The sequence below is a fragment of the Daucus carota genome, chromosome 2 (assembly GCF_001625215.2).
Source record: "Daucus carota subsp. sativus chromosome 2, DH1 v3.0, whole genome shotgun sequence".
NCBI lineage: Eukaryota > Viridiplantae > Streptophyta > Magnoliopsida > Apiales > Apiaceae > Daucus > Daucus carota.
In genome coordinates this window covers 35,666,451-35,691,725 of record NC_030382.2, presented here as the reverse complement: position 1 = coordinate 35,691,725, position 25,275 = coordinate 35,666,451, and the positions used below count along the sequence as shown (strand labels likewise).

Here is a 25,275-nt window from a genome sequence, read left to right as displayed (position 1 = left end):
TCTTTTTTTCACTTGTGGATCGCATGCTTAAATTGATTGAAATTACAAGATAAACTAATATTGAACTCGTGATCATGTGTTAAAATGTAAAATATTAAAAAAAAGACATCAGTGTCTAAGTTAGAACCGTTGTCTAGGTGAATCTTTAACATCGGTTGTGAACCGATGTCTAAAAAGCTGGACCTTTCTCTACACATGCGAAGACATCGCTTCTAAATTTTTTTAACATCGGTTCCAGACCGATGTCTATTGCTCTGTTTCTAGTAGTGAGTGTAAATAAAACACACACATAATGTATGTAAATATCAAACTTGACTAAAAAAGATGAGCAGAAACATGAAAGATTGTTAAAGTTTACAGTATGAAAATGTAACTTGAGTAAGATGAAGAACAAACTGAAGAGAGCATTGTATTAACAGAAAGCTTAAACTACAAGACTACTAGACTAGTGTTTATATACAGTGCTGATAACAGACTACTAACTAACTTTGGATCATAACAGAATATTCTGTTATGTAACTAACTGACACAATCAGTTATATGAGCTGTCACTGAGCTGGTATTCTCCTTCTGGAAGCATCTGGAGCATCTGAAGAACATCTGGTTTTGTTAGTCTGCAGCATGTTGCAGCATACTGTAGTATGTTCTTCAACAGCCTCCCTCAAGTTAGGAGTGTTTACAGAACAAACTCCTAGCTTGGACAACATGTTGTTGAAATGTACAGATGGTGAAATTTTTGTAAACACATCTGCAAGTTGTGATTTTGTTGGAAGATAAGTAAGTTGTAGTAACCCTTCCATCACTTTATCTCTAGTAAAATGACAATCTAATTCTATGTGCTTTGTTCTCTCATGGAACACAGGATTCTTTGCAATGTGTAGTGCACTCTGATTATCACAGTGCAATGTGACTGGCTTTAGATTAGTTACTCCAAGATCCTCCAAGAGCCTTACTGCCCAAGTGACTTCTGATGCTGCTGAAGCCATAGCTCTATATTCAGTTTCTGAAGAAGATTTAGATACAGTGGGCTGTTTCTTTGATTTCCATGTAACTGGTGAATTTCCAAATAGCAAAATATAACCTGTGATAGACCTTCTAGAGTCTGGACATGATGCCCAATCTGCATCAGAAAAAGCCTACAATTTTAAATTGTCTGAGGAATTAAGGAGAATTTTTTGATGAACAGTTGAATTGACATATCTCAATGTGTGTTCTAAAGCAGACCAGTGGGAAGATCTAGGCTCATTCATGAATTGACTCAGACTTTGCACCACATATGATAAATCAGGTCTGGTATTAGTCAAGTAATTTAGTTTCCCCACCAATGACCTGTATCTCTCTGGTGCATCAATTACATCACCATCAAGCTTGCTAAGCTTCAAATGCACTGGTAAAGGAGTGACAACTGATTTTGACAGGTCTAAATCAGCAGATTTCAATAACTCTTTTGCAAATTTTCTTTGGCTGAGGACAAAACCATCAGGAGTGTGATCAATTTCTATTCCAAGGAAATAATGAGCTTTTCCTAAATCCTTGATTTTGAACAAATTATCAAGATGAGACTTAAGTGCTTGAATTCCCTCTGTATCTGTTCCAGTCAACAGTACATCATCCACATATACTGCAGCAATGCAAATTTTCCCATCCTGATTTCTAATGAACAGACTGTAATCATTTTTACTTTGTGTAAAACCTTGAGCTAGCAATTCTGCCACAAGTTTAGCATTCCACATTCTAGAAGCTTGTCTTAAGCCATAAATTGACTTTTTAAGCAAACATACCAAAGTATGTGGATTTGGTATCCCTTCAGGCACTGTCATATATACTTCTTCAATCAAATCACCATGCAGAAAAGCATTGTTAACATCCAACTGGTATACATCCCATTTCTTACTAGCTGCCAATGCTAATAAAATTCTGATAGTTCCCATTTTCACAACTGGTGAAAAAGTTTCTTCAAAATCTATACCATACTTTTGGTTAAATCCTTTAGCTACAAGTCTAGCCTTGCATTTATCTAGACCGCCATCTGCTTTCAGCTTTACTTTGAACACCCATCTAGAACCAATGGCCTTCTTTCCAGGTGGTAATGGAACTAATTCCCATGTGTGAGTATGATGTAAAGCCTTTAATTCATTCTGCATAGCATCTTGCCACAAAGGATTGGTAGCAGCTTCTGCATATGATTTAGGCTCTGTCAATGTGCACTGAGAAACAGCAGAAGAATGTTGTACCAAATTACACCAATGTGTTTTGTTTGTAACAGCATTACACTGATAAGAATCCAAGTAAGAAGGCAATTTATGAACTCTTGAAGATTTTCTGAGTACTGGTGTGACTTCTGCAGTTCTCATGTCAATTACATGAGAAGACTCTGGATCAGATTCCATATGTTCTGAAATTTCATTACTGAAATTATCTTGATGTGGAGAGTCATCATGAATTCCAGAATTTCTAGAGAAATCTGAGTTATGAATACCAGAATTACCAGGTGAATTTGTGTCAAGTGTAGAATTATGATTCTGAGATATATATTGATTATCAAAATCAATATTATCTACACATGGATCATGACCAGAAAATTTTGGTAAATAAGTGCCACTGAAAGTATTCTCTGGCTGTGACTGTGCATTTGAACCAGAATGAAAAGGAAAATGAATTTCATGGAAAACCAAATCTCTGGAAATGACAATTTTGCCAGTGGCCAAATTTAACACCTTGTAGCCTTTCTGAGATGGAGTATAACCCATAAAAACACACTTATTAGCTCTAGGATCAAATTTACTCCTCTGAACTGCTGGTGTTGTAACAAAACAAAGACATCCAAATGATCTCAACAGGCTAAAATCTGGGGATTCTTTATAGAGCCTAAAATATGGTGTATCATTGCCAATGCTGTGTAAAGGGACTCTATTAATCAAGTATGTAGCACACATAATACATTCTCCCCAATACTTTGTAGGAACTTTAGACTGAAACAGTAAAGATCTAGCAGTTTCAAGAAGAAACCTGTGTTTTCTCTCAACCACTCCATTCTGCTGTGGAGTATAGCTGCAACTGGTTTGATGAATTATTCCATTAACTTGAAATAATTTCTGCATTTCACCAAAACAAAACTCCTTGGCATTATCTGATCTGACCATAGCAACAGTAGTTTTGAACTGCTTAGAAACATATTCAAAGAAATTACTCATGATTTGAACACATTCTGATTTGTGTTTAAGTAAGTGTACCCAAGTAAATCTACTAAAATCATCAACAATTGTCAAAAATTGATTACATCCTGTAGTAGATTTAGTCTGATATGGTCCCCATACATCAATGTGTATCAGCTCAAAACTAGACTTTGTCTTTATGCTACTATGAGAAAAACTATTTCTAGTCTGCTTAGCCATTGGACAAACTTGACAGACAAAATCATGATGAGAAGCATCCACATGAGGAAGAATTAGCTTGATTCTGTCAAAAGGTATATGTCCTAATCTGATATGCCACAATTTTGCATCCTTCACAGCTATATTGCAACTCTTGAAATCAACAGCATTTCCAACTTGATTAATGCTGTATAATCCTCCATGTATCTTACCAAGAACTGTCTGAGATTTGCTCTGTGAAAGGCCCTGTAAAACACACTCATCCTTTGTAAATAACATTGTGCATCCCAAATCTTTACATATCCTTTGCACAGACAACAAGTTAAACTGAAATTCAGGTACATGAAGTACATTTTCCAGAACTAGATCTGCATTCAACTGTACATACTTTTAGCGTCGGTCAAGTGGCGTAGTATATGCAGGCGACACTAAAGGTATGGACCTTTTGCGTCGGTTATCTAGGCGACGCTCTAGGTATAGCATAAGCGTCGGTTATCTAAAACACCGACGCTATTGGTACAAGAATAAGCGTCGATACCTGTATGACCGACGCTGTTAGTACTAGAATAAGCGACGGTTACCTGAATGGCCGACGCTATAGGCTCAGTCTACTGCGTCGGGCATTTAAAATGCCGACGCTATAGGTCTATCCAACTGCGTCGTCTGCCCAACAAACCGACGCCTAAAGTATTTTTTTAAAAAAATATTTTTTAAAAAAATATTTTTACCTTCCTGTAACCACAAGCATTTGGCAATTCACTAGAATAAAAAACAGCTCAGCTTACATAAGAAGAGTAAACCATCAATTGGATCTTATTAAGAAAAAAATATTACATAGTTGATTATTACATGGAACAATATGCCTCTACAAAGAGCAATATGTAATGAAAACTTAACAATTAATAGCCAAATTTATACATTTGATATACATTTGAATGCAGTATCAATTTTCTTCAGCGTCCTGCATGACCAAAAAATTAGAACCATTCGCATCTTCCTCTCCAACCATGAATTTAACAAGTACCTTAACTTCTGATCCTGTCCATGGAGCTATCAACTTGCTAATAAAAAAACTAGAATGAATAACCAGCAGATACTATATGAATTATTAGATATTAGATTAACAATCCTAATTACACGATCATGACTGAATACATAAAAGAAGAATAATATACTATATACATAATATACTATATACATAAAAAAAATACGGACCATAGTCACAATACTAATATTTTCTAAATTGTTGAGCCGTGTAAAGACTATACTATATTCTAATTTATTAAACCACAAAACAGTGTCACATTATCTGGTAATATTTCAACAGGGAATGGTCATAATAAACCTGCAGCCTCATTATCGTCATAAGAAGCATTCACTGTTTTGGGCTACAATGTGAGAAGTCTGATATATATACACACTCTTGAATTTCCTAGAGCTTGCAGCATGATTGTGGGAAATAACTATAAAATGTCTAAACTAAGTACTGCATAAAGTTAAACATTAAAGATTAATTGTAAGCTGAGAAGAAAAGAAAAATACACAGTATTAAAAATATGATTACCTCCTTAGTAACAGGATGGAGCTGCACATGACAAAGTGAAAAGGATACAATCCACTACTTAACTTCCGAAGCTTCAGCGGCCATAGCAATAAGCAAGAACCTTTTCTGATGGCCAGGGACCTAAAGGAGTATATAAAAGCAAGTGAAAGAGCTAAGCACAGTAGTATGATTGCTAGCTATACCCCTGATAACAATGCCATTTGTGAGTAAGAACTAATCATAAGTAGTAACATGACAAATAACATCCTCAATTGCATCTATGCCATCCTGTTGAGTAAGAACTAATTAAAACTATACCTCGTAAATTAAGATAATACCTAGATGCAATAAGCATATATAATATAGTTTAGTCAAATACCTGAACAGTGAAGTGAAACTCTTGGTGAGCACTTCCAAATAATCAGCAACTTCCTTTCCAGCCTTCAAATCTGGTGACCCCTGTCCCATAAATGATGTGAAGCACAAGAAGACTAAAGTACTCAAAAACAATTTAATGTAATCTGTTATTAAAGGCAACAGATATACATCAAGGCCAACACAGAAGGATTGAAGCTGTGCTTCACATAGTTTGGTAGATTTAGTGCCTGCAAAATGACGAGCTGCAATGGAAGCAACTAACAATGAGTCAAGACCACCATATAAAATCATATTATAGAACTGACTTAAGGTAGAATTACAAGGTATTATGATGCCGAATTGTTATTTCCATTACAAATATACAGTTCCATCAATGTTCTTTGGAGCAGCATATCTCAAACTAAGATGCATACAAGTTACAACAGCATAGGCGGCAAATAGTAGAACTAATAGTAATGCTATTACTAAAAGAATTGAAAGTTAGTGTGCTGTGTTAAGAAGAAGGCTTGGTAAAATGCATGATCCATGTATCAAAGATTTGCCTTCTCAAGTAAAACTGTGTGAACCAAGAATCACGATCCAGAATGATAGCAAGAGAGCACAAAAAGACAAAAAAAATCAGCCTAGATACATTTCAAATGTAATAACATGTATTAAAAATTAATATAAATAAAAAGCACCCGGTGGCACCCAAAACAAATGGATGCAGGTTGTAGCCCAGGAAAGACCAATTCCACTACATTGCCAACATGACTTCATGGATTAAGTTTAAATGTCCATGTAAAAAAGTATGACTTACAAATCGAATAGAGTTGTTATTTCTTGATGTCTTTGCATCACCAAAGGCCTCCAGAATAGGATTAGTTTTTAATATTTCGTATTCTATGCCACTTCCGCCTCCAAGTGCAGCCCAACATTGCATTGCTATCTTAGCCGTTTCAGTTTTCCGGCTCCACTTTCACCACTTCACAATAAAAAAAATGCTGATCAGTGCAGAATAGATTTGCTTATCTCACACATAAGACATATACTTCACTGGCGGCAACAAAAATTCTCTTGTTAGATAATTACTCCCTGTACAACACTTAATCCTTGATATAAGAAGAAGATAAAAACTCTGATTGTTTGAAACTGATTTAAGATTCCTAGATGTCCATTAGACATTCTTGCATTGATGCTACAAAAGATACTGCATCTCTATACTGGAAATTTTGTACAGAACAAATCTTACAACATTAGCAATATGGTATTCATTTCACTGCAAAGGGCAAGCATCAGATAAAATAAACAGAAGCAGTTCTCAGCAAATTGTAGCTAGGCATGATTCATGGTAGCAATAATATATATATAGTATTGTACAACTAACCTTATTACAATGGACTGATTTACTTCGTCTGGAAAACAAACTAAAAAGACCCAAGTCAGCACTAACACCACTTGTAGTGATAATCAATCTTAAATATAGGTGGAAGTATAAAACAATAAGATAAGCACCTCGTACGGGAATTGTTGTTTATTTGCACCCTTTACACTTTTCACCCTGAAACTTAACGCTTAAATAGTAACTGTATATTGTAATGGAACAAAGATTGCTACCCCCAATTTGATACCTGATACTAGAAATATTATTTTCCGCAGCAAGAATACTTGGGCCACTAACAGAATTACCTGCATTCCCATTGATTCCATGATATGAAGGAGGGGTGATGCTTTGCATCGCAAGATTATATATTGAATCAATACTTCCTGCATAAGCATGATTAGGAGCAGGGACTGAAGAGATAGTTAGTGCAAACTCGGATCTCTGCGTTTTAGGCTTTGGCTCCTGCTGATAGCCATGAATATAGCTTCCAATCACAACCTAAAGCATACAAATATTTTAGTCAGTAATAATACTCAGGTGTGTCTTTACTACAGTTTAAACTTTAAACAATTCAACAACTTTGTATTCCCCAAACCTTCACGGCTTCACTTGTGAAATCATTGTTACAAAACCAAATAAACAAGAATCATGACCTGAACGGATCCAATTTGAAAACATATACACAGAGAATTATAGGCTAATTTATAATATAATGTCCCTGATTTAAGTAGAAGTGATACATTTTTAATTAGGTTACATCTAAATTACATTCTCTGTAAACATAGTTTATCATCAGCCAATAGTTATCAGAACATCTTCTTAATTACATGAGAACTACTGATGACATTTATATTCCAACTGACAATGCGAATCCTGAAATATTACTTTTCAAATTACATCCAAATCTATCAAAATCTATTTAAAGTCGGAAGCTAGATTAAATATGTATTAGTGGATGGGATGAAAAGCTCATATCATTATACTATACACAAATCTAAACCCAGTATAAAAATTCAACATAAAGCAAAACATAAAGATATGCAAAACGAGTATTGCAATCAGTTGCTGGTAGAAATTCAACCTGATGGAAAATAGTACTGTAAAATGAGCAAAATCAAAGGGAAATATAAAGATATGCAAAAATACAAAATAAGGAAAGAAAGTCCCTAATCTAGCACAAGCATACGTGATTTGGCAAGTAAAAGGACCCTTGTTCTTGAGATTTACCAGAAACCCGACAAAGAACCCTAATTTCACAACCCGGCGAATTGAAACCTAGCAAACCCAGCAAAGAACAAGCAAAGTACAATAGAGTAGCACAACAGAGTAGCAGTTCAGATTAGCAGAAACCCAGCAAAGAAACCCTAATTTCAGATTAGCAGAGCACATACAAGTCGGCAGAACAGAGTAGCAGTCGAGATTAGAGATTAGCGAATCGCAAGTCGAGAATAGCAATAGAGATTCCTCCGAGATTAACAATTGAGATCGAGAAATCAAGATATGAAGAAATCAAATATCTTCTCAATGATTTTCTGAGGAGGTGTGACTAATTGATTCTGCAGCTCAATTCATTCTACAGCCCGTGTCGACTAACTTATATTACGTATAGGTTTTTACTTTTTTAAAAAAATAAAAAATCTTTTACTACGGGTAAAGACATGGCGACGCTAAAAACAGTAGTTTAAGTGTCGGTGTTTATTGGACCGACACTAAAACACTATATCTATAGCGTCGGTGCTTCATGGACCGACACACAAACATAATTTTAGGCGTCGCTACTCTGACAACCGTAGTAAAAAATAAACTTTAAGTGTCGGTTTTTTAAACAGCCGACGCTAAAAATCAAAAAATATCACTTTAAGCGTCGGTTAAGTTCTAAACCGACGCTTTATGGGGTCTTAAGCGACGGTCTTTTAAAATGCCGACACAAAAGGGGCGTTGCAAAAAGTGATTTTTGCACTAGTGTTAATGGCCACATGTTTACCATTAGGAATAGTAATAAACTCATCTGATTCTACAGACCTGTATCTGATAAAATCTGTTAATGATGAACATATATGATCTGTAGCTCCACTATCTATCAGCCATCCAGATTTGATATGATGATCAGTCAGAAAACAAAACTTACCTGCCAGTAATGCATGATGATTGGTTCCATCCTGATTAGTGTTCCCTGGTGTCTGATTTAGCATAGAAAGTAACTGATTATATTGAGCCATAGTGAACTGAGGAGATTGTCCATTAGACTCATCACTGCCACCACAGGCAACTGCAGCTACTTTCTTGTCCTTAAAACCTTTGAAACCAGGTGGATAGCCATTAATCTTGAAACATCTCTCAATACTGTGTCCTGGTATCTTGCAATGAGTACAAAAATACCTAGAATTCTTCTTAGCATTAGAACTGGTGCCAGAATTCTTGTTACCAGACATAAGTCTAGAAGCATATGTCTGTTTGGTGTTATCAGCCAGGCAAGCTAGAGACTCAGTATTAGTGCCAAGATGAGCAATCTCCTGATGTTTCTCTTCTTGTTCAAATAATCGAAACACAGCAGGTAGCTTAGGCAATGGCTGTTGCATAAGCACATTACCTCTGATTGTGGAAAACTTATCCCCAAGCTTCATCATGAACTGAATTATCCTGTGCTTTTGCTGTTGTGTCTGGACTTTTTCAGTGACATGACAAGTACATTTGCCACATTCACAAGCTGGTAAAGGATCAGCATCACTTAATGCATCCCAAAGAGTCCTCATCTCAGTAAAAAACTGAGAAACAGTCTTGGATCCTTGATTCAAATCTGTTAATTGTTGTTCAATAGCATACATCTGTGCTAAAGATGGAGATCCAAATCTTTCTTCAAGATCGGACCAAATTTCAGCAGCATTCTTGAAATACAGAACACTTTGAGCAATTGTTTCATCCAAATTAGATAACAGCCAAGCACAGATCATATCATTGCATCGTTCCCATGCTTTTGCATCAGGTGAATTTGCAGCAGGTTTAGTCACAGAACCGTCAACAAATCCTAATTTGTTTTTAACCGATAAACTAAGAAGCATAGAACGTTTCCAATTGGCAAATCCAGTGCCATTGAATTTAACTGAAACAATCTGTGAAGTACTGTGATCTGATGAATGTATGAAATAGACACTTGATTGATCGGTGATAGGATTCACAGGATTCACAACATTACGATTCCACACATTACCAGTATCTCCCATAGTGAACTAGAAATCTCAGAATTCTAAACCTAAAAACTCAACAAGATGATCGAATATGTACAAACACGATGACAACTATGACTAAGCACAACAGATCAAATCACAGAGAAAACAATTTGCAGATAACGAATTGGAGAAGAAAACACCTGAAAATCGCCATTGTTGAAGCTTAATTGCAGAATAGATCTTTGTTCGCTCTGATACCATGTTAAAGTTTACAGTATGAAAATGTAACTTGAGTAAGATGAAGAACAAACTGAAGAGAGCATTGTATTAACAGAAAGCTTAAACTACAAGACTACTAGACTAGTGTTTATATACAGTGCTGATAACAGACTACTAACTAACTTTGGATCATAACAGAATATTCTGTTATGTAACTAACTAACACAATCAGTTATATGAGCTGTCACTGAGCTGGTATTCTCCTTCTGGAAGCATCTGGAGCATCTGAAGAACATCTGGTTTTGTTAGTCTGCAGCATGTTGCAGCATACTGTAGTATGTTCTTCAACAAAGATTGAATGGGTTTATACCAAAAACATAACCCCTTTTCCCATCTGAAATTTCCAGCACATAACATCCCAATCCATTGATTAAAGATTCCACACAAATGGTCTCTCATGTTAACAAACTTAAGAAGAGAAGTAAGTAATACTGAACAAAGGGAAAGTAAGTTATAAGTAATATTTGTGCTTTAAACGACTACACGTTATATCGGGGCCGTTTGAGTTAGCTTAAAATAATTGACTTCTTGCTTAAATTAAATAAGTGGGGTAGAAGTGAAAAGGAAATAAGTTAATAAAGTGTTTGGAAAAGAAGCAGAAGCTGTGAGAGAGAAGTCAGCATTCTCAGCTTCCTAAAAGTACTTCTACTTCTTTATACAAACGGGTCAAGAAAAGCAGAAGCCAGAAGTAGAAACTGCTTCTAGCAAACAAACACGCACATTATCTTAATTTTTAATTTTTTTTTAGGGTTGTAGGTGTTTTTCTTGTGAGCTTGGAGTAAGAAAAGGTATGTCATGTTAAAAAAAAAATTATAAATATCAATGATAACGTTATAAGATGATATTTGAATCCATATTTTCTGGACCTGATATTTGAAATATGATTGTTTGAAATTATGATAAAGAGGGTCGACAATGAAGTAGTCATTTTCTACCTTAAAACTAAGCGAGGAGCTAGAGAAAAAAAAAACCAAAATACCGTGATTTTTATATATTACCTTTAAAATTAATGATCAAGAATCTTGTTCTGTTATCTTTTTTAGAATGAGTGACCAATTTATAAATATTTGATGTTTATGATTTTTTTAGGGATAATTGATATTATAGAGGGTGGGGTTGTTTGTTTAATAAACGGTAATATATATGTGTGAGTGGTTGTGTTGTACTCCCTCCGTCTCAAAATAGTTGTCACATTTCTATTTTTGTTGATCAAATTGACTAAGTTTTGACCAAAGATTATAAGTCAAATCACCCATTATTTTAAAAAACTGAAAATTATATCATAAAGTAGATTAAAAGTTATTTCCAGTGACATATTTTTTTTTATTTTGTCAATTGATAAAATATTAATAAATTTCAGTCAAACTTTAGTCAATTTGACCGGCACAAAACCAAATGTTACAACTATTTTGGGACGGGGGAGTATATGATAAAATATTTTGAATAATGAAAAAAAAAAATTTAGGAAGGTTATTATCCAAAGAGTGAGTATTACCGTTACCTATTCTGAGAATGTGTATTGGTCTTTTTAAAAATTAATTTATATGTGACACCCATTTTGAGAATGAATATATAGGGATACCTATTTAAAGAATGTGTATCATAGTGGTCCATCTACTTGAAAATTGATTTTCTTGTAAAAAAAAAGGTTAAAATGTGATATATTTAGCTTTCTTGTACTTGAGACATAGAGCATCTGCAAGAGACTCGCTCTTAAATTGAAATTTGAGGAGGGAGAAAGAAATTTTTGCTACAAGAGACTCTTACGAGCTCTTCATGTCACTGAGAGACTCTTGTTTCTCTCTCCTCTCTCCTCAAAGTTAAGAGCCACTACAAAGCTCTTAACTTATTTTTTACAATAACATATTCATTGCCTCCAATTACATTTGAGTTTGTGACATATACGAGTCCAAACAAGAATAAAATATTAACTTAAGAGCAAGTATAAAGAATATTGTTGGAATTGAGACTCCTAAACTTGCATCAACTTACTAGGAGTCTAATATTTTATATTATATTTAAGAACAGGTTAGGAGGCTATTGGAGATGCTCTGACTAAGTAATCTATCAAATCCTTATTTCATCAAAAAATTACCATTAAAAGTCTGCCTGATTTGAAGTATTTACTTAGCATTGAGATTCTTAGAACTGAAGCCGGAATTCAGTTAGATCACAGGAAGTATATATTGAATTTATCAGCTAATACTCTCTTGGCTGCTGCTTTTCCATTATTAAAAGGCTTGCATCCAAGTACAAAGGATGTTTCAAAGTTGCCTGACCCAGAAGTGTATAGAAGATTTATCAGGAAATTGCTCTATTTGAACTCGAGTAGGCTTGATATTTAATATGTTGTTTAACAGCTTTTTTTAATTAGTTTCACCAAGAACCAGCTCATCAGCCACATTATGATGTTGCTCTTCATGTCTTAAAATAACTTGAAAATTTCATTGAATGTTGGTCTGTTTTACAAAGCTAATAATCCTTTGCAATTAACTGCACATTCAGATGCAGACTAGGGAACTTGTTCATGTTCTGCAAAATCCTTGTCTGGGTATACTATTTTCCAGGGTTCCTCCTTACTCTCTTGGAAAATTAAGAAGCAAAAAAAGAATCTAAAAGTAGTGCAGAAGCTGAGTATATAAATACAACTTCTGAGTTGATTTATCTTGAAGGTTTCTTAAGGGATCTTCATGATCAAATACCTTTGCCAATTGATCTTTATTGTGACAACACTTCAGCTCACCACATTGCAAAGAAGGAAATCTTCCAAGAAAGAACTAAACATTTGAAGATTGACTGTCATTTTATACGAGAGTATGTTGATTCTGAGTTCATTCGAATTTCACATATTAGTACTTTCATTGAGCTAGCTGATATACTGACAAAGCCATTGGATGCTGCTCATCACAAGTTTCTTAGTATCAAGCTTGGTCTTCAATTTGATCCTCTTTGATGCCTAGCTTGAAGGGGGTATTGATCTATGTACATGTATTGTAAATAAATGTTGTAGAAGCTTCCAGCTACATAGTTAGTTAGAGTAGTTGTAGGAATATTCTGTTAGTGTTGTTAGTATATATACTTGTAAATACAGCTCATGGAGCAACAAGTCAATTTTAACAGTTTCATTCTGTTCAGCTCTCCCTAACAAACTTGAATCACACTAATGAAGATCAAATAAGCTTTCTCTTAATATTTTCCGCTCCCTTAATGCGCTGAAAGTGCTAAGTGATGGGATTTCTCTTCTCCCAAAACAGCGCGCAATTGTTGATTGAAAAATAATTTAACTTTTAGGCACTGAGGATGATGAAGCTTTTTGCTGATCAACACTTGAGAGGCAATTTCTCTGTCTCGGTGCTTAGTTGCTTCCATGTATTTTATTAAATATATGGTTGTTGAAATGATGAATTTGTATACGACATAGTGGTGATTACGCAATGCAGGCCACCAAGTAATTTTTTAAACTAGGGTTTGTGGTTGTGAAGGAGAACTAGGGATATGGTTTACCCCTTATCCATATTTTTAGCATATATATAGCTCTATTTTTAGCATCTATTGTTTACTTCACACCATTTTTTTGCTTCCCTTAGAATCCCTAGATATTTTTTGGACCAAATCTACACGGAATAAGAATCACCAACTGTGTGATCTAGCGTTTACAACCATACCAGCGACTTGCTTTCTAGAGTTGAAATGAGATTTAATTGAAGTACGTAGACTTATAAGTTTAAAAGATGAGTTTTTAAGCCCAACCAAACACCCCAATATCTTTTTGTCTGGCTTATTAAAAAAAAATTCGAACAATTATACTGTACAGTAGACTATACATATGAATCCAGAATGCACTTACGAAGAGATACAATCTCCAGTGGAAAGTCTGGGTATGGTTGTAAAGTTGAGCAAGAATAGTTTTGCCAAGACTCATTTGAACAAGAGGAGTTTGTTTGGAAGGACAGACTTAAAGGCCCTTCATTCAGAAATTAAGGAGTTGGTTTAAGTAAGCAGCACTTGATGACACAGCGGCTGGAAAAAGAGTTGGACATGCAAAGATCTAGCAGGAAAAAGAGATGGAAGAAACTGCATCTCCTTCTTGAAAATTAACTTATCTGTTTGTCACTACCATAATTCAGAAATAAAGTAATCATCTATAAATTAAAGTTTGCTCAGTAAAAATATATAACTATATTAAACTACAGCTTCAAATTGGGAAATTTTTCCTTATGAATCTGTATTATACACGAAAAGACATGGTGCCAATAAGAAATACAAAGAATGACATTTGAGTTTTGTCTGGGGCCTCTAAGGCAAACATTACAGTTCCATAATGTAAGATGAAGATAAAAACTACAGACTTAATGAAAAAAACTGAATGAGATTTAGAAGTGATCATGCGCCAAACTCATCACTGACACAACTAATTGACCAAATTTCACTAGGAAAATACCAAAAATATGGCAATAAATGACCATCCCAAACAACAGGAGTTGTTCCTAGCCGATTTCCATTCAGGTTAAAGAAAGAACATTTATTCAAATCTTTAAAGTGAAGAAGACAGACACAGTTACCTGCTCCCCAACCAGTTGTATTGACGACAGCGGAACTGTACGAACTAAGAAATAAAGATTTTGCACCCAAGTCATGAATCTGTTTTGCTCTATCCATTGTCTCATGGTCAATTTCGAATAATGAAAGATATCGTTCCAATGCAGGATAGAGATGACTATTCAATACAGTCATGTATAGCTTATTGTCTGACGCTACCAACTTCAAATACATATTAGATGAAACCTGGAAAGGGATTCTGATTTTGGAGAACTTCGGAACAGAAAATGCCTTCGGATTAAATTCTCCAAAACGTACATCTGAAGTCAAAACAAAGATTTTGCCATAAAAAATCTTCACATCTGCAACCTTGGCTTTTGTGTCGAATAAAGCATATCTCTGCCAACTGCTGCTGCCACTTTTGGATAACCAAATATAATTTTTTGTCCGAGAGAAAAGAACCATGAAAGTTTCTGAAAGCCGAGTGGACCGAAAGAGGCGAGCAGAAAATTCAAACCAATTTCTGTCACCCATATCACGAAGGAAGGGAAAACGCAGCTCATGTTTTGTCATTAAATTTACGAGCCAAAAGCCTAGGTTTCTGTCAATTGTAATCAGGTACCCACATGACAAACCAAATAATTTCTTGCAAGGCAAATCTGGCAGCATTGTTTTGTAACTTTTCATATCGAACATATTGTACAATACACAAGACTTTTTTGAATACTTTGGCTGAACAACAATTAGGGGTTGCTGGCGCTCCATACAATATTTGCGGAAATCATTAGATGCAGACCTCCAAGATTTACAAACACCGCTAAATGACAGGTAGTCCACGATACTTAACTTTACCAATATTGAAACCAGAAGTTCAACAGGAAGAATGCCCCATGCCCCCCAAACTGTGTCACCCGATCTCCTGCAAATCCTTTTCCGTTCCCGTCCTTGTTTTACTGTTCGTGGAGCATTCCTGTTAACAAATAGGGAAATGAAGAACTCACCACAAAGCTAGATTGAGTATGCACATTCAAATGAATTTTATTTAGAAAGAGTCAGTAGTTTGTTGAAAACAGAATGCATAGAGGAGAAACTAGACAGAAGATAATAAAGCTTACTGGAAGCTAATTTACTGAGGGTTTACATATTAAAATGCAAATCAGTGCATAGTTTATGTTAATTAAGGCCACTAAAATTGAATTTGTTTTCAGAACTGGATAAAGGGTGTGCATACTCAACATCTTTCCGAAATGAGAACTTCAACGTTCCCCAGTAAGAATCCAATCATCCTAATGAACCATAACTAGATTTATAAGAGGCAGTTTGGTTAACATGTAAATCTCCCTAGCAAATTGTAAGATTTTTTGGTTGACCGCTATATGGAAAGTGGAACCTCCTCGGAAATTGGAATTTCCACATACTGTAGAAACTTTCTTATGTCACACCCCAGCACTGCAAAAATACCTACACCACAACCAAACATATTTTTTAACTTCCCAGGAACTTGATAAAGGAACTGGGAGGCCAAATTGGAGAATTTAGAATCAAGGTCCAACTGGCATATGATACTTTTACGATAGCAGTCTAGTTTACAAAGGCACAACTATATACGTAATGCATACTTCAAGAGAAAGTAGGGAACATTCAATTTAAAGTTTTAGTAGACAATGATGGTGTTCTTTATATTGTTCTATGTCTATATTATAGAACAAAAACTAAAATTCTCTACATCAATGGTGTTCTATATCTTGTTCTAAAATAGAGCAATGCTATAGTTTGTTCAATATTTAGAACAAAAGATAGAGGGAGCTATAAATATTGCTAAAGTATAAAATGATGAAAAAATGTATTAAAAAGTACTTGAAAGTGTGGGGTCTTTGAAAGTTAGTTATATACTTATATTTATATTCAAAAGTGGGATGTATTTGAAGAAGTTTAAATTTGAAACAAGAATTGAAACCAACCGTTGGAGACATGGTGCTATTTTAGCACTCAATCACTTTTTGATGCTAAATTATAGCAATAACTCCATCTATTTTAGCACAGCCATTGGACATGCTCTTATTCACTTAAAATTTAGCCAAGACTTAATTCTCCCCCCTTCCAAGGGGTCCTTGTGCTTTAAATTGCTGTATACAGGCACTTCTTGGATTTTGTGGCCTTAATATTAATTAAATTAGGTTCAGTTGCCCACACTTTTGATTGTTACAACGTAAGGATTAGTTGCCCCAAACCAGTAAGTCCAAAACTTCTGAGACACAATTTATAATATTAATATAAAAGCAAATTCAGAACATAGTTACCCGAAATAGTCAATTATCAACCTCCCCGCAAAGAAATCAACAATCCGCCTCAGAAAATTATTACAAAATGCCTTTTCCATTCCACCCAAGGCAGGCTTTTCAACCACTTCCATTCTGCCTTCGTTGGAAAAATGGGCTGATTCTCTCAAGCTCTTGTCCTTCCTAATAACCACAGATACATAATAGTCAGACTGGAAATATCTTTCCTTGTGCTTCGTTCAGACATTTACCACTACTCTTACAAGTTTGTAGAAGTAATTCAACTTAAATGGACAAGTACAAAAAAAAGGGATATCCACAGAAAAGATTTTTACTATCCGCATCTTTTGACTGCATAATACCATTTTTTTTCAGTCTTCATTTTCTTTTTCATTAGCATCCAAAATTCTAAGCAAACGACATCCAATAATTCTGATTAAAGGGTCACACAAAAATCCAAAATGTCAAAAAAGTGGTACTTCAAAGTACTTAGACCACTTTCAGGTTGCTTTAATAGACACATCTGAATGTCTAAGTTAAGTTACCTACCAAAATCGCTTTACGATATTTAAGTGGTGTTTTACTCTAGTGAGAACCCTTAAAATGAGAATTTAATGAGAACCATGTCGAAACATAACGCATATGGTATGCAAATTGATCGTTGGGAGACGAATAAAAATTCAGTAAAGTCGGATTTTGAAAAAAGTTAACCGATTGACGGGAAAAATCAAATTAAAAACGGAGGGATTCTGTGTAATCATGTATGCGAGGGTACAGGTTCGTGAATTCTAGTGGGCCATTAGATTAGATTGATCTAATGGCTTAGATTAGTTGTCATATCTCACATAGATATGGGGTTCTAATTCACAACAACAATGTGGACATGCTCCAAATGCTGTCTAGTTCCTCGGGTGTTATGTTTGTTACTGTCTACATAGTATCACAGTGACTAATATAACTAAAGCAACAATCAACACTGTGAAGTCTTTGGACTAACGGGCTTCTTTTATAAATAACAGGTCACGAAGCATATTATCGGTTATGCTAGTTGGAAGAACATTACCTTGACTTGGGCAGCTATTAGTAAGCCCAAAATAATTATTTAAATTGCATACTCGAAATCTTGGCATGTTTCATTCATAAAAACAATTGCATTCACAGATATTGTAATTCTTAGTAGACAAGCGATACAATGAAATGTGAAGCACGACTAGTGTATTAAGGATATGTTCTATTTCACACTACCATCAAGTAAATTCAGGTTTACATACCCGCAAAGTAACAGAGGAAGACACAGAGAAGAAGAAGAGGAGTTAAGAAAATTTATTTTAATCCTACACAGCATGTCACACTAATTTGTTCCTGCAGCAAATTACGTTCTTCGAAAACATTCAGTAAATATGTGAGAACCATATAATGATTGCCTTAATATTTACAAGTGTCAGATCATACACCGCTATTTCCTTAATTGATCTCATCAAGATATCATAAAAACAAGATAATATTGATATGTACTAGATTTTATCACATTTAACGGTAAATGAAAGGAAACAATCAAGTAAAACTGATCAGAAAATTAATATTACCACACTATTAGGCAGGTTTAGAAACTTAATCAATATACTTATTACATGAATAAAATTGGAGTATTGGATTTTTATTTATTAAATTATTCAAGAGAAAGCCAAAGCTTCTTACAGTTTTGCTTTATCAATTCCTTCCTACCGGTCCAAGGATTGGACTAAATTAAGCTAAAATCAAGTTGTGATGTCCGGCAAAACAAAAAGTAACATCACTCTAGTAAACAAAATCTACAATCCTCTAAAGGGGAGATTTACTTGTTGATCAAATTATACGGGCAAAAACTGAACAGAAACGGCAATGGTACTCGCCAACTCACCTGAAATTTACCCCAGTCCGCCGCAAATCGCCGTCAAGCAGTGCTCTCAAAATTTCTTAAATTAAAAATAGACCTGGGTCGACATAGGATTGATATGTGATGAGATGGACGGTCAGGATATGATCACTTGAGGTGGGCCGGATTGAGATCACTAACCCACCACTGATCATTTGAGGTGGGCCGGATCGAGATCACTACCCAAAGGCTTATTACATGACCAATGACCGGATAACTGTGAGGAATTGATATGTATTTTCAGAAATACTGTGATCCATATATGAACTTAATCGCGGATTTACTTATATTTTAATTGAATAGTTCATGTATGTGAGAAAGTAGTGACATTTGTATTTGGTGTTACACACTAATTATATCTAGGCATTATTAATCTTATAAAAAATGGACAAAGAATTATTAGATTTGACCCCAATGACCCCGTGGAAATGACAATATCAAATTGTAAAGTTACCAATATTGTGTTTGTCACAACTTGCTCATGTACATGAACTCTTTCGATAAATATAAAAGTTAATCCGCGATTAAGTTAATATATGGATCATAGTATTTTTGAAAATATATTAGTCCCTCAGCATTATCTGGTAATTACTCAAGTAATAGGCCATGAGGGTAGTGATCTCGATCCGCCCACCTCAAATGATCTGTAGCGGGGGTACATCTATACTAACATGTGTCGTCATATGGTGCAAATCTCACCAACCCATCACCTTATCAGGACTGTCCACCTCAGCATATATCTTTTCCTATGTCAACCCAAGTCTCTTTTTTATTTTAAAAATTTTGTGAGCACTACAGAAGGGCGATTTGCCGCGGAGTAGGATAATTTCAGGTGAGTTGGCGAGTTCCATTGCCATTTTTGTTCATTTTTTGCCCGTACTATCTGATCGACAGGCAAATCTTCCCTCAAAAGGATTGTAGATTTTGTTTACTAGAGTTCTATTAATTTTTGTTTAGCAGGAAATCACAACTAGATTTAGCGTAATATAGTCTAATCCCAGGACCAGTAGGAAGGAAATGATAAAGCAAAATTACAAGAAGTCTGGGCTTTCTCTTAAATGATTTACATAGCACCTATGCATGCTTATCTTTCCAAAGCCACATTCATTATGTTGGAACATTCGTTTAGAACCAGTAACATTTACAAATTGAAAGTGCCTCAATGTGCCGCAGGGTTCGCCAAATGTTCAACATTGGGTCTGCTAGCGCTATGTGATCAAAACTACTGCATGATACAAAGCAAATACTTCCATCCATGTTGTATTTAAGTTTGCTCCCAAAGTCTTAGATTTTCGCATTATTGTTCCTTAAAAACTTGTCTTTCTATATTGATCTTCCGCGCATATTGATGACCTATTTGTTATCTTTATCATATTAGTTTAACACCAGAAATTAACCATTACACAAGAACACTCCTAACATGACAAAAAAATTTGATTTGTGTAGATAGCATCATGAAATAGCACACTGGATTTAACAAATAAAACCACTAGAATAAACTCATTACATGAAACGCTCACACCTGTTTCCTTCTAGACCATGCCCCCATTCTCTGTTCAAGATTATCGCCTCCTTGCATAACATTTGCTACTAGAGACCAAAATCTCGAATATTACAAGTGAATGTATTCCGTCCATTGATTGGTCTGAAAGATACAAGTGAATAATTTACCATGAACCACCATGGTACATAAGCCTGTTATCAAACACCAAACCAGACCTTGATCAAAACCTTTTTTGTGGCAATCAGATCATACACCTCAGCTTATACCATCTAACTTAAATTTTAACAGTAAATTTAAGGAAACAATCTAGTAAAACTGATCGGAAAATTAACATTACCACACTATCTGAAACTTAATCAATATACTTATTACATTACATAAATAAAACTGAAGTATTGGATTTTTATTTATTAAATCGTTCAAAGAGAAGGCCCAGGCTTCTACAGTTTCGCTTTATCAATTCCTTCCAACCGGTCCTGGGATCAGACAAAATTAAGCTAAAATCTAGTTGTGATGTCCCGCAAAACAAAAATTAACATCACTTTAGTAAACAAAATTTACAATCCTCTAAAGGAATTATTTACTTGTTGATCAAATAGTACAGACAAAAACTGATCAGAAACGGAAATGGAACTCGCCAACTCACGTGAAAAAAGCCTAGTCCGCCGCAAATCGCCCTTCAGTAGTGCTCTCAAAATTTCTTAAATAAAAAAGAGACCTGGGTTGACATAGGATTTATATATGGAGAGATGGACAGTAAGGATGTGGTAATGGGTTGGTGAGATTTCACTATATGGTGACACATGTTAGTATAAATATACCCCTGTACATATCAATTGAGTTGGGCCGGACGAGATCACTACCCCCAAGGCTTAATTACATGACCAATGACCGGACAACGGTGATGGACTAATATTTTTTTCAAAATACTATGATCCATATATTAACTTAATCACAAATTCACAGATTGCTCACACACATGAACTCATTCAATAAATGTAAAAGTGAATCCGAGATTAAGTTAATATATGGAATAAAAAATTTTTTGAAAATATATATTAGTCCATCAGCGTTATCCGGTCATTTGTCAAGTAATAGGCCTTGGGATAGTAATCTCGATCCTACCCGCCTCAAAAGATCTATAGTGGGGTATGTACTGGGGTACGTCTATACTAACATGTGTCATCATATGGTGCAATATCACAAACCCATCACCTTATCCTGACCGTCCACCTCACCGTATATCTTATACTATGTCAGCCCAGGTCTCTTTTTTCTTTAAGAAATTTTGAGAGTACTAAATGAGGGCAATTTGCTGCGAACTAGGGTAATTTCAAGTAAGTTGGTGAATTCCATTGCTGTTTCTGTTCATTTTTTGCCCGTACTATCTGATCAACAAGTAAATCTTCCCTTCAGAGGATTGTAAATTTGTTTACTAGAGTGATATTAATTTTTGTTTTGCCGGTAATCACAAGAAGATGTTAGTTTAATTTAGTCAAATCCCAGGACAAACAGGAAGGAATTGATAAAGCGAATTTGTAAAAAGTTTGGGCCTTCTCTTGAATGATTTAAATAGCACTTAAGCAACATCCAAGTATAGCTTATCTTTCCAAAGCCACATTCATTATGTTTAAACATTCGTGTGGAACCAGTCTCATTTACAAGTTGAAAGCACCTTAATGTGCCACAGGGCTCGCCAAATGTTCAACATTGGGTCTGCTAGCGCTAGGTGATCAGTACTGATGGAACAAAGCTGATATGTTCCATAAAACCTTGTCTTTTCTATATTGATCTTCCGTATTGATGACCTATTTGTTATCTTTATCAAAGAATTTTGAACACCAGAAAGTAACCAATACACAAGAAAACTCCCAACATGGCAACAAAATTGAGTATCGTGAAACAGCACACTGGATTTAACAGATAAAACCAGTGCTATAAACTAATTACAAAAAAAACGCTCACACCTGTTTCCTTCTAGACCATGCCCCCATTCTCTGTTCTAGACTATCGCCTCCTTGCATAACAAGTGAATGTATTCCGTCCATTGATTGGTCCGAAAGATACGACTGAATGATTTACCATGAACAACCACCCTACATAAGCCTGTTATCAAAAACCAAACCAGACCTTGATTAAAACCTTTTTTTGTGGCAATCATATCATACACCTCAGCTTACACCTTCATCGAAGTTAGATTCTCATAAAATTTGGGTGCAAGATATTAAATTTGTCTACAATATCTGTAAGTTCCAATTAGATGAGATGGAAGTGTAAATAAAACGCACACACAATGTATATAAATAACAAACTTGACTAAAAATGATGAGCAGAAACCTGAAAGATTGATGGGTTTATACCAAAAACACAAGCCCTTTAACCATCTGAAATTTGCAGCGCAAAAACAACCCAATCAATTGATTAAAAGATTCCACACAAAGGTCTCTCGTGTTAACAAACTTAAGAAGAGAGGTAATACTGAACAAGGGAAGGGGCTCTGTAGGGATGCAGCCTGGTTGCGGATACTTAAAAGCAGGAGGCGCCGGATTCCATAAATTGTTAAAATATCCTCAATATCTGAATACCAACCTAGAAGAAAAGGCCCCAATAACGTAATTTATCGGTTGTATTAGATTGGTATTTTAAAATATTTTTTCATTCATGAAATTCGGGGTGTTCGATTGAGATTATTTGAAATCCATTAGAATCTTGAAGTGTTTAATTGAGATTTCAAATTATGCTATAAAATCTGGTGGTATTCAATTAAGATTTTAAATTATGCTTTAAAATCCGATGGTATTCAATTGGGATTGTTTAAAATCTATTAAAATTTGATGGTATTTAAATGCTGCTGGATTTTTTTGCATTTGATAAAATGATGGATTTTGTGGCATTCTGCCGTGTATTTTAACAATCATTTTTTAGGGTTCATATTCCTATTTAGGTTTTAGAATGATTAATTTATACTTGAAATTAAATTAACTAATGGTTAGGGTTTAGGATTGAGGGCTTAGGGCCTAAACCCTCGAGCCTAAGCCCTAATTAGTTCGAGGCTTTAGGGCCGTGAGGCCCTAAAGCCGAGGAGCCAGTCTAATAAAGTAATAATTGAAACGTAAATTAATGATTGTTAATATTTTAGGGTTCACAAATTGGGTTTTAGAATGATTAATTTAGACTTAAAAATATTTTAACGAGAAAAGGACAATACCAGCTTCTTTTAGAAGTAAAAAACGTGAGATTAACTCACGTTTTAGACGCAATATTAAATTGCGTTTTGCTGTGACAGTCAGACCCATTATAACGCAATGTGATTTTTATGGCCATATTATTAGTTAACGTGACTGTCAGGACCTACACCCCAACCCAGGATAAGACACATCATGATGTATATGGATTTGTGCTTTTAACACTAAACGTTGGGTTTGTGCTTTTAACACTAAACGTTGTGATAAGTTTGGTTTTATGGTTTTAGTTATTTTTCTTGTGAGCCTCGGGTAAAAAAAAGTTAAACTCTATATCGTGCAATGTTTAATTTTTTTTTATAAATATTAGACGTGTAATGTTATAAAGTGATTTTGGATCCATATTTTCTAAACCTGGTATTTGAGGTATTATTGCTTAAAATTATGATAAACAGGAGGGTCAACACATTCAAAGTAGTCATTTTCGGCCTTACAACTAACACGCTGAAATTAGTCATTTTCTACCTTAAAACTAAGTGAGGAGCCAGAGATAAATTACCAAAATCCTCAGATTTTTATATATCACTTTTAAAAGTAATGATCAAGATTATTATTCTATTATCCTTTTGAGAATGAGTGACCGATTTATCAATATTTGATGTTTATAATTTTTTTAGAGATAATTGATAATATAGGTGGTGGTGTTGTGTGTTAAATAAACGGAATATATATATATATGTGTGTGTGGGGGTGGGGGGGTGGGGGGGGGGTTTGGTTGTGTGAATTTGTATAAGATAAAATATTTTGAATAATGAAAAAAAAAATTTAAGAAGGTTATTATTTTGAGAGTGTGTATTGTGGTAACTTATTCTGAGAATGCGTATCGGTCATTCTAATAATTAAAAAGTTAATTTATAGGTGACACCCATTTTGAGAATGAATATACAGGGATACTTATTTTAATAATGCGTATCAGAGTAGAATTTTTACCACCTACTTGAATAAATATTTTTTTGTAAAAAAAATTAAAATTTTATATTTTTGATTTTCACGAGACTAACTAAATAATCTATCAGATCCTTATTGTGTCAAAAATTTACCATTAGAAATCGGGCCGATTTGAAGTATTTCCTTAGCATTGAGGTTCTTAGAACTGAGTCCGGAATTCAGTTAGATCAGAGAAAGTATGTATTGAATTTATTAGTTAATACTTACTTCGCTCATTGTACACCAGCTGCTTTTCCATTATTAAAAGGCTTGCATCTAAGTACAAAGGATGTTTCAAAATTGCCTGCCCCGGAAGTGTATAGAAGATTTATCGGGAAATTGCTTTATTTGAACTCAAGTAGGCTTGATATTTCATATGTTGTTCAACAGGTTTCTTAATTAGTTTCACCAAGAACCAGCTCAGCCACATTATGATGCTGCTCTTCATGTCTTAAAATAACTTGAAATTTTCATTGAATGTTGGTCTGTTTTACAAAGCTAATACTCCTCTGCAATTAATTGCATATTCAGATGTAGACTAGGGAACTTGTTCATTTTCTGCAAAATCCTTGTCTGGGTATGCTATTTTCCAGGGTTCTTCCTTAATCTCTTGGAAAATTAAGAAGCAAAAAAAAGAATCTAAAAGTAGTGCAGAAGCCGAGTATATAAGTATGAGCTATACAACTTCTGAGTTGCTTTGTCTTAAGGTTTTTTAAGGGATCTTTATTGTGATAACACTTCAGCTCACCAAATTGCAAAGAAGCA

The 25,275-nt window shown here is 34.8% G+C and overlaps 2 protein-coding genes across 21 annotated transcripts; both read right to left on the bottom strand.

Moving 5' to 3' along the window:
* Window positions 1-4,169: 4,169 nt before the first annotated feature.
* LOC108209760 (uncharacterized) lies at window positions 4,170-8,249 on the bottom strand. 19 transcript variants are annotated; one of them, XR_010288834.1, is made up of 8 exons: window positions 8,050-8,246; window positions 6,790-7,156; window positions 6,662-6,701; window positions 6,095-6,259; window positions 5,464-5,537; window positions 5,297-5,376; window positions 4,939-5,058; window positions 4,170-4,435 (listed from the first exon to the last, which is right to left on the bottom strand). XR_010288834.1 is itself a non-coding variant. In XM_017380848.2 (7 exons), the coding sequence occupies exons 4-7, from the start codon at window positions 6,215-6,217 to the stop codon at window positions 4,318-4,320; spliced, it is 441 nt and encodes a 146-aa protein (XP_017236337.2). In that variant the 5' UTR covers window positions 6,218-6,259; window positions 6,662-6,689; window positions 6,790-7,156; window positions 7,845-8,248; the 3' UTR covers window positions 4,170-4,317. The 19 variants fall into 19 exon arrangements, 10 of the variants coding, with proteins under 10 accessions (XP_017236337.2, XP_063943348.1, XP_063943349.1 ...); XR_010288835.1 differs by having other exon boundaries at window positions 4,170-4,424; XR_010288832.1 differs by having other exon boundaries at window positions 4,170-4,431; window positions 5,297-5,537.
* Window positions 8,250-14,122: 5,873 nt separating this feature from the next.
* On the bottom strand, window positions 14,123-22,915 carry LOC135150626 (uncharacterized). Of its 2 annotated transcripts, XM_064087273.1 has the most exons (5): window positions 22,679-22,915; window positions 22,309-22,447; window positions 20,345-20,532; window positions 16,944-17,105; window positions 14,123-15,613 (listed from the first exon to the last, which is right to left on the bottom strand). In XM_064087273.1, the coding sequence occupies exons 3-5, from the start codon at window positions 20,419-20,421 to the stop codon at window positions 14,488-14,490; spliced, it is 1,365 nt and encodes a 454-aa protein (XP_063943343.1). In that variant the 5' UTR covers window positions 20,422-20,532; window positions 22,309-22,447; window positions 22,679-22,915; the 3' UTR covers window positions 14,123-14,487. The 2 variants fall into 2 exon arrangements, with proteins under 2 accessions (XP_063943343.1, XP_063943344.1); XM_064087274.1 differs by having other exon boundaries at window positions 20,345-22,447.
* Window positions 22,916-25,275: the final 2,360 nt, after the last annotated feature.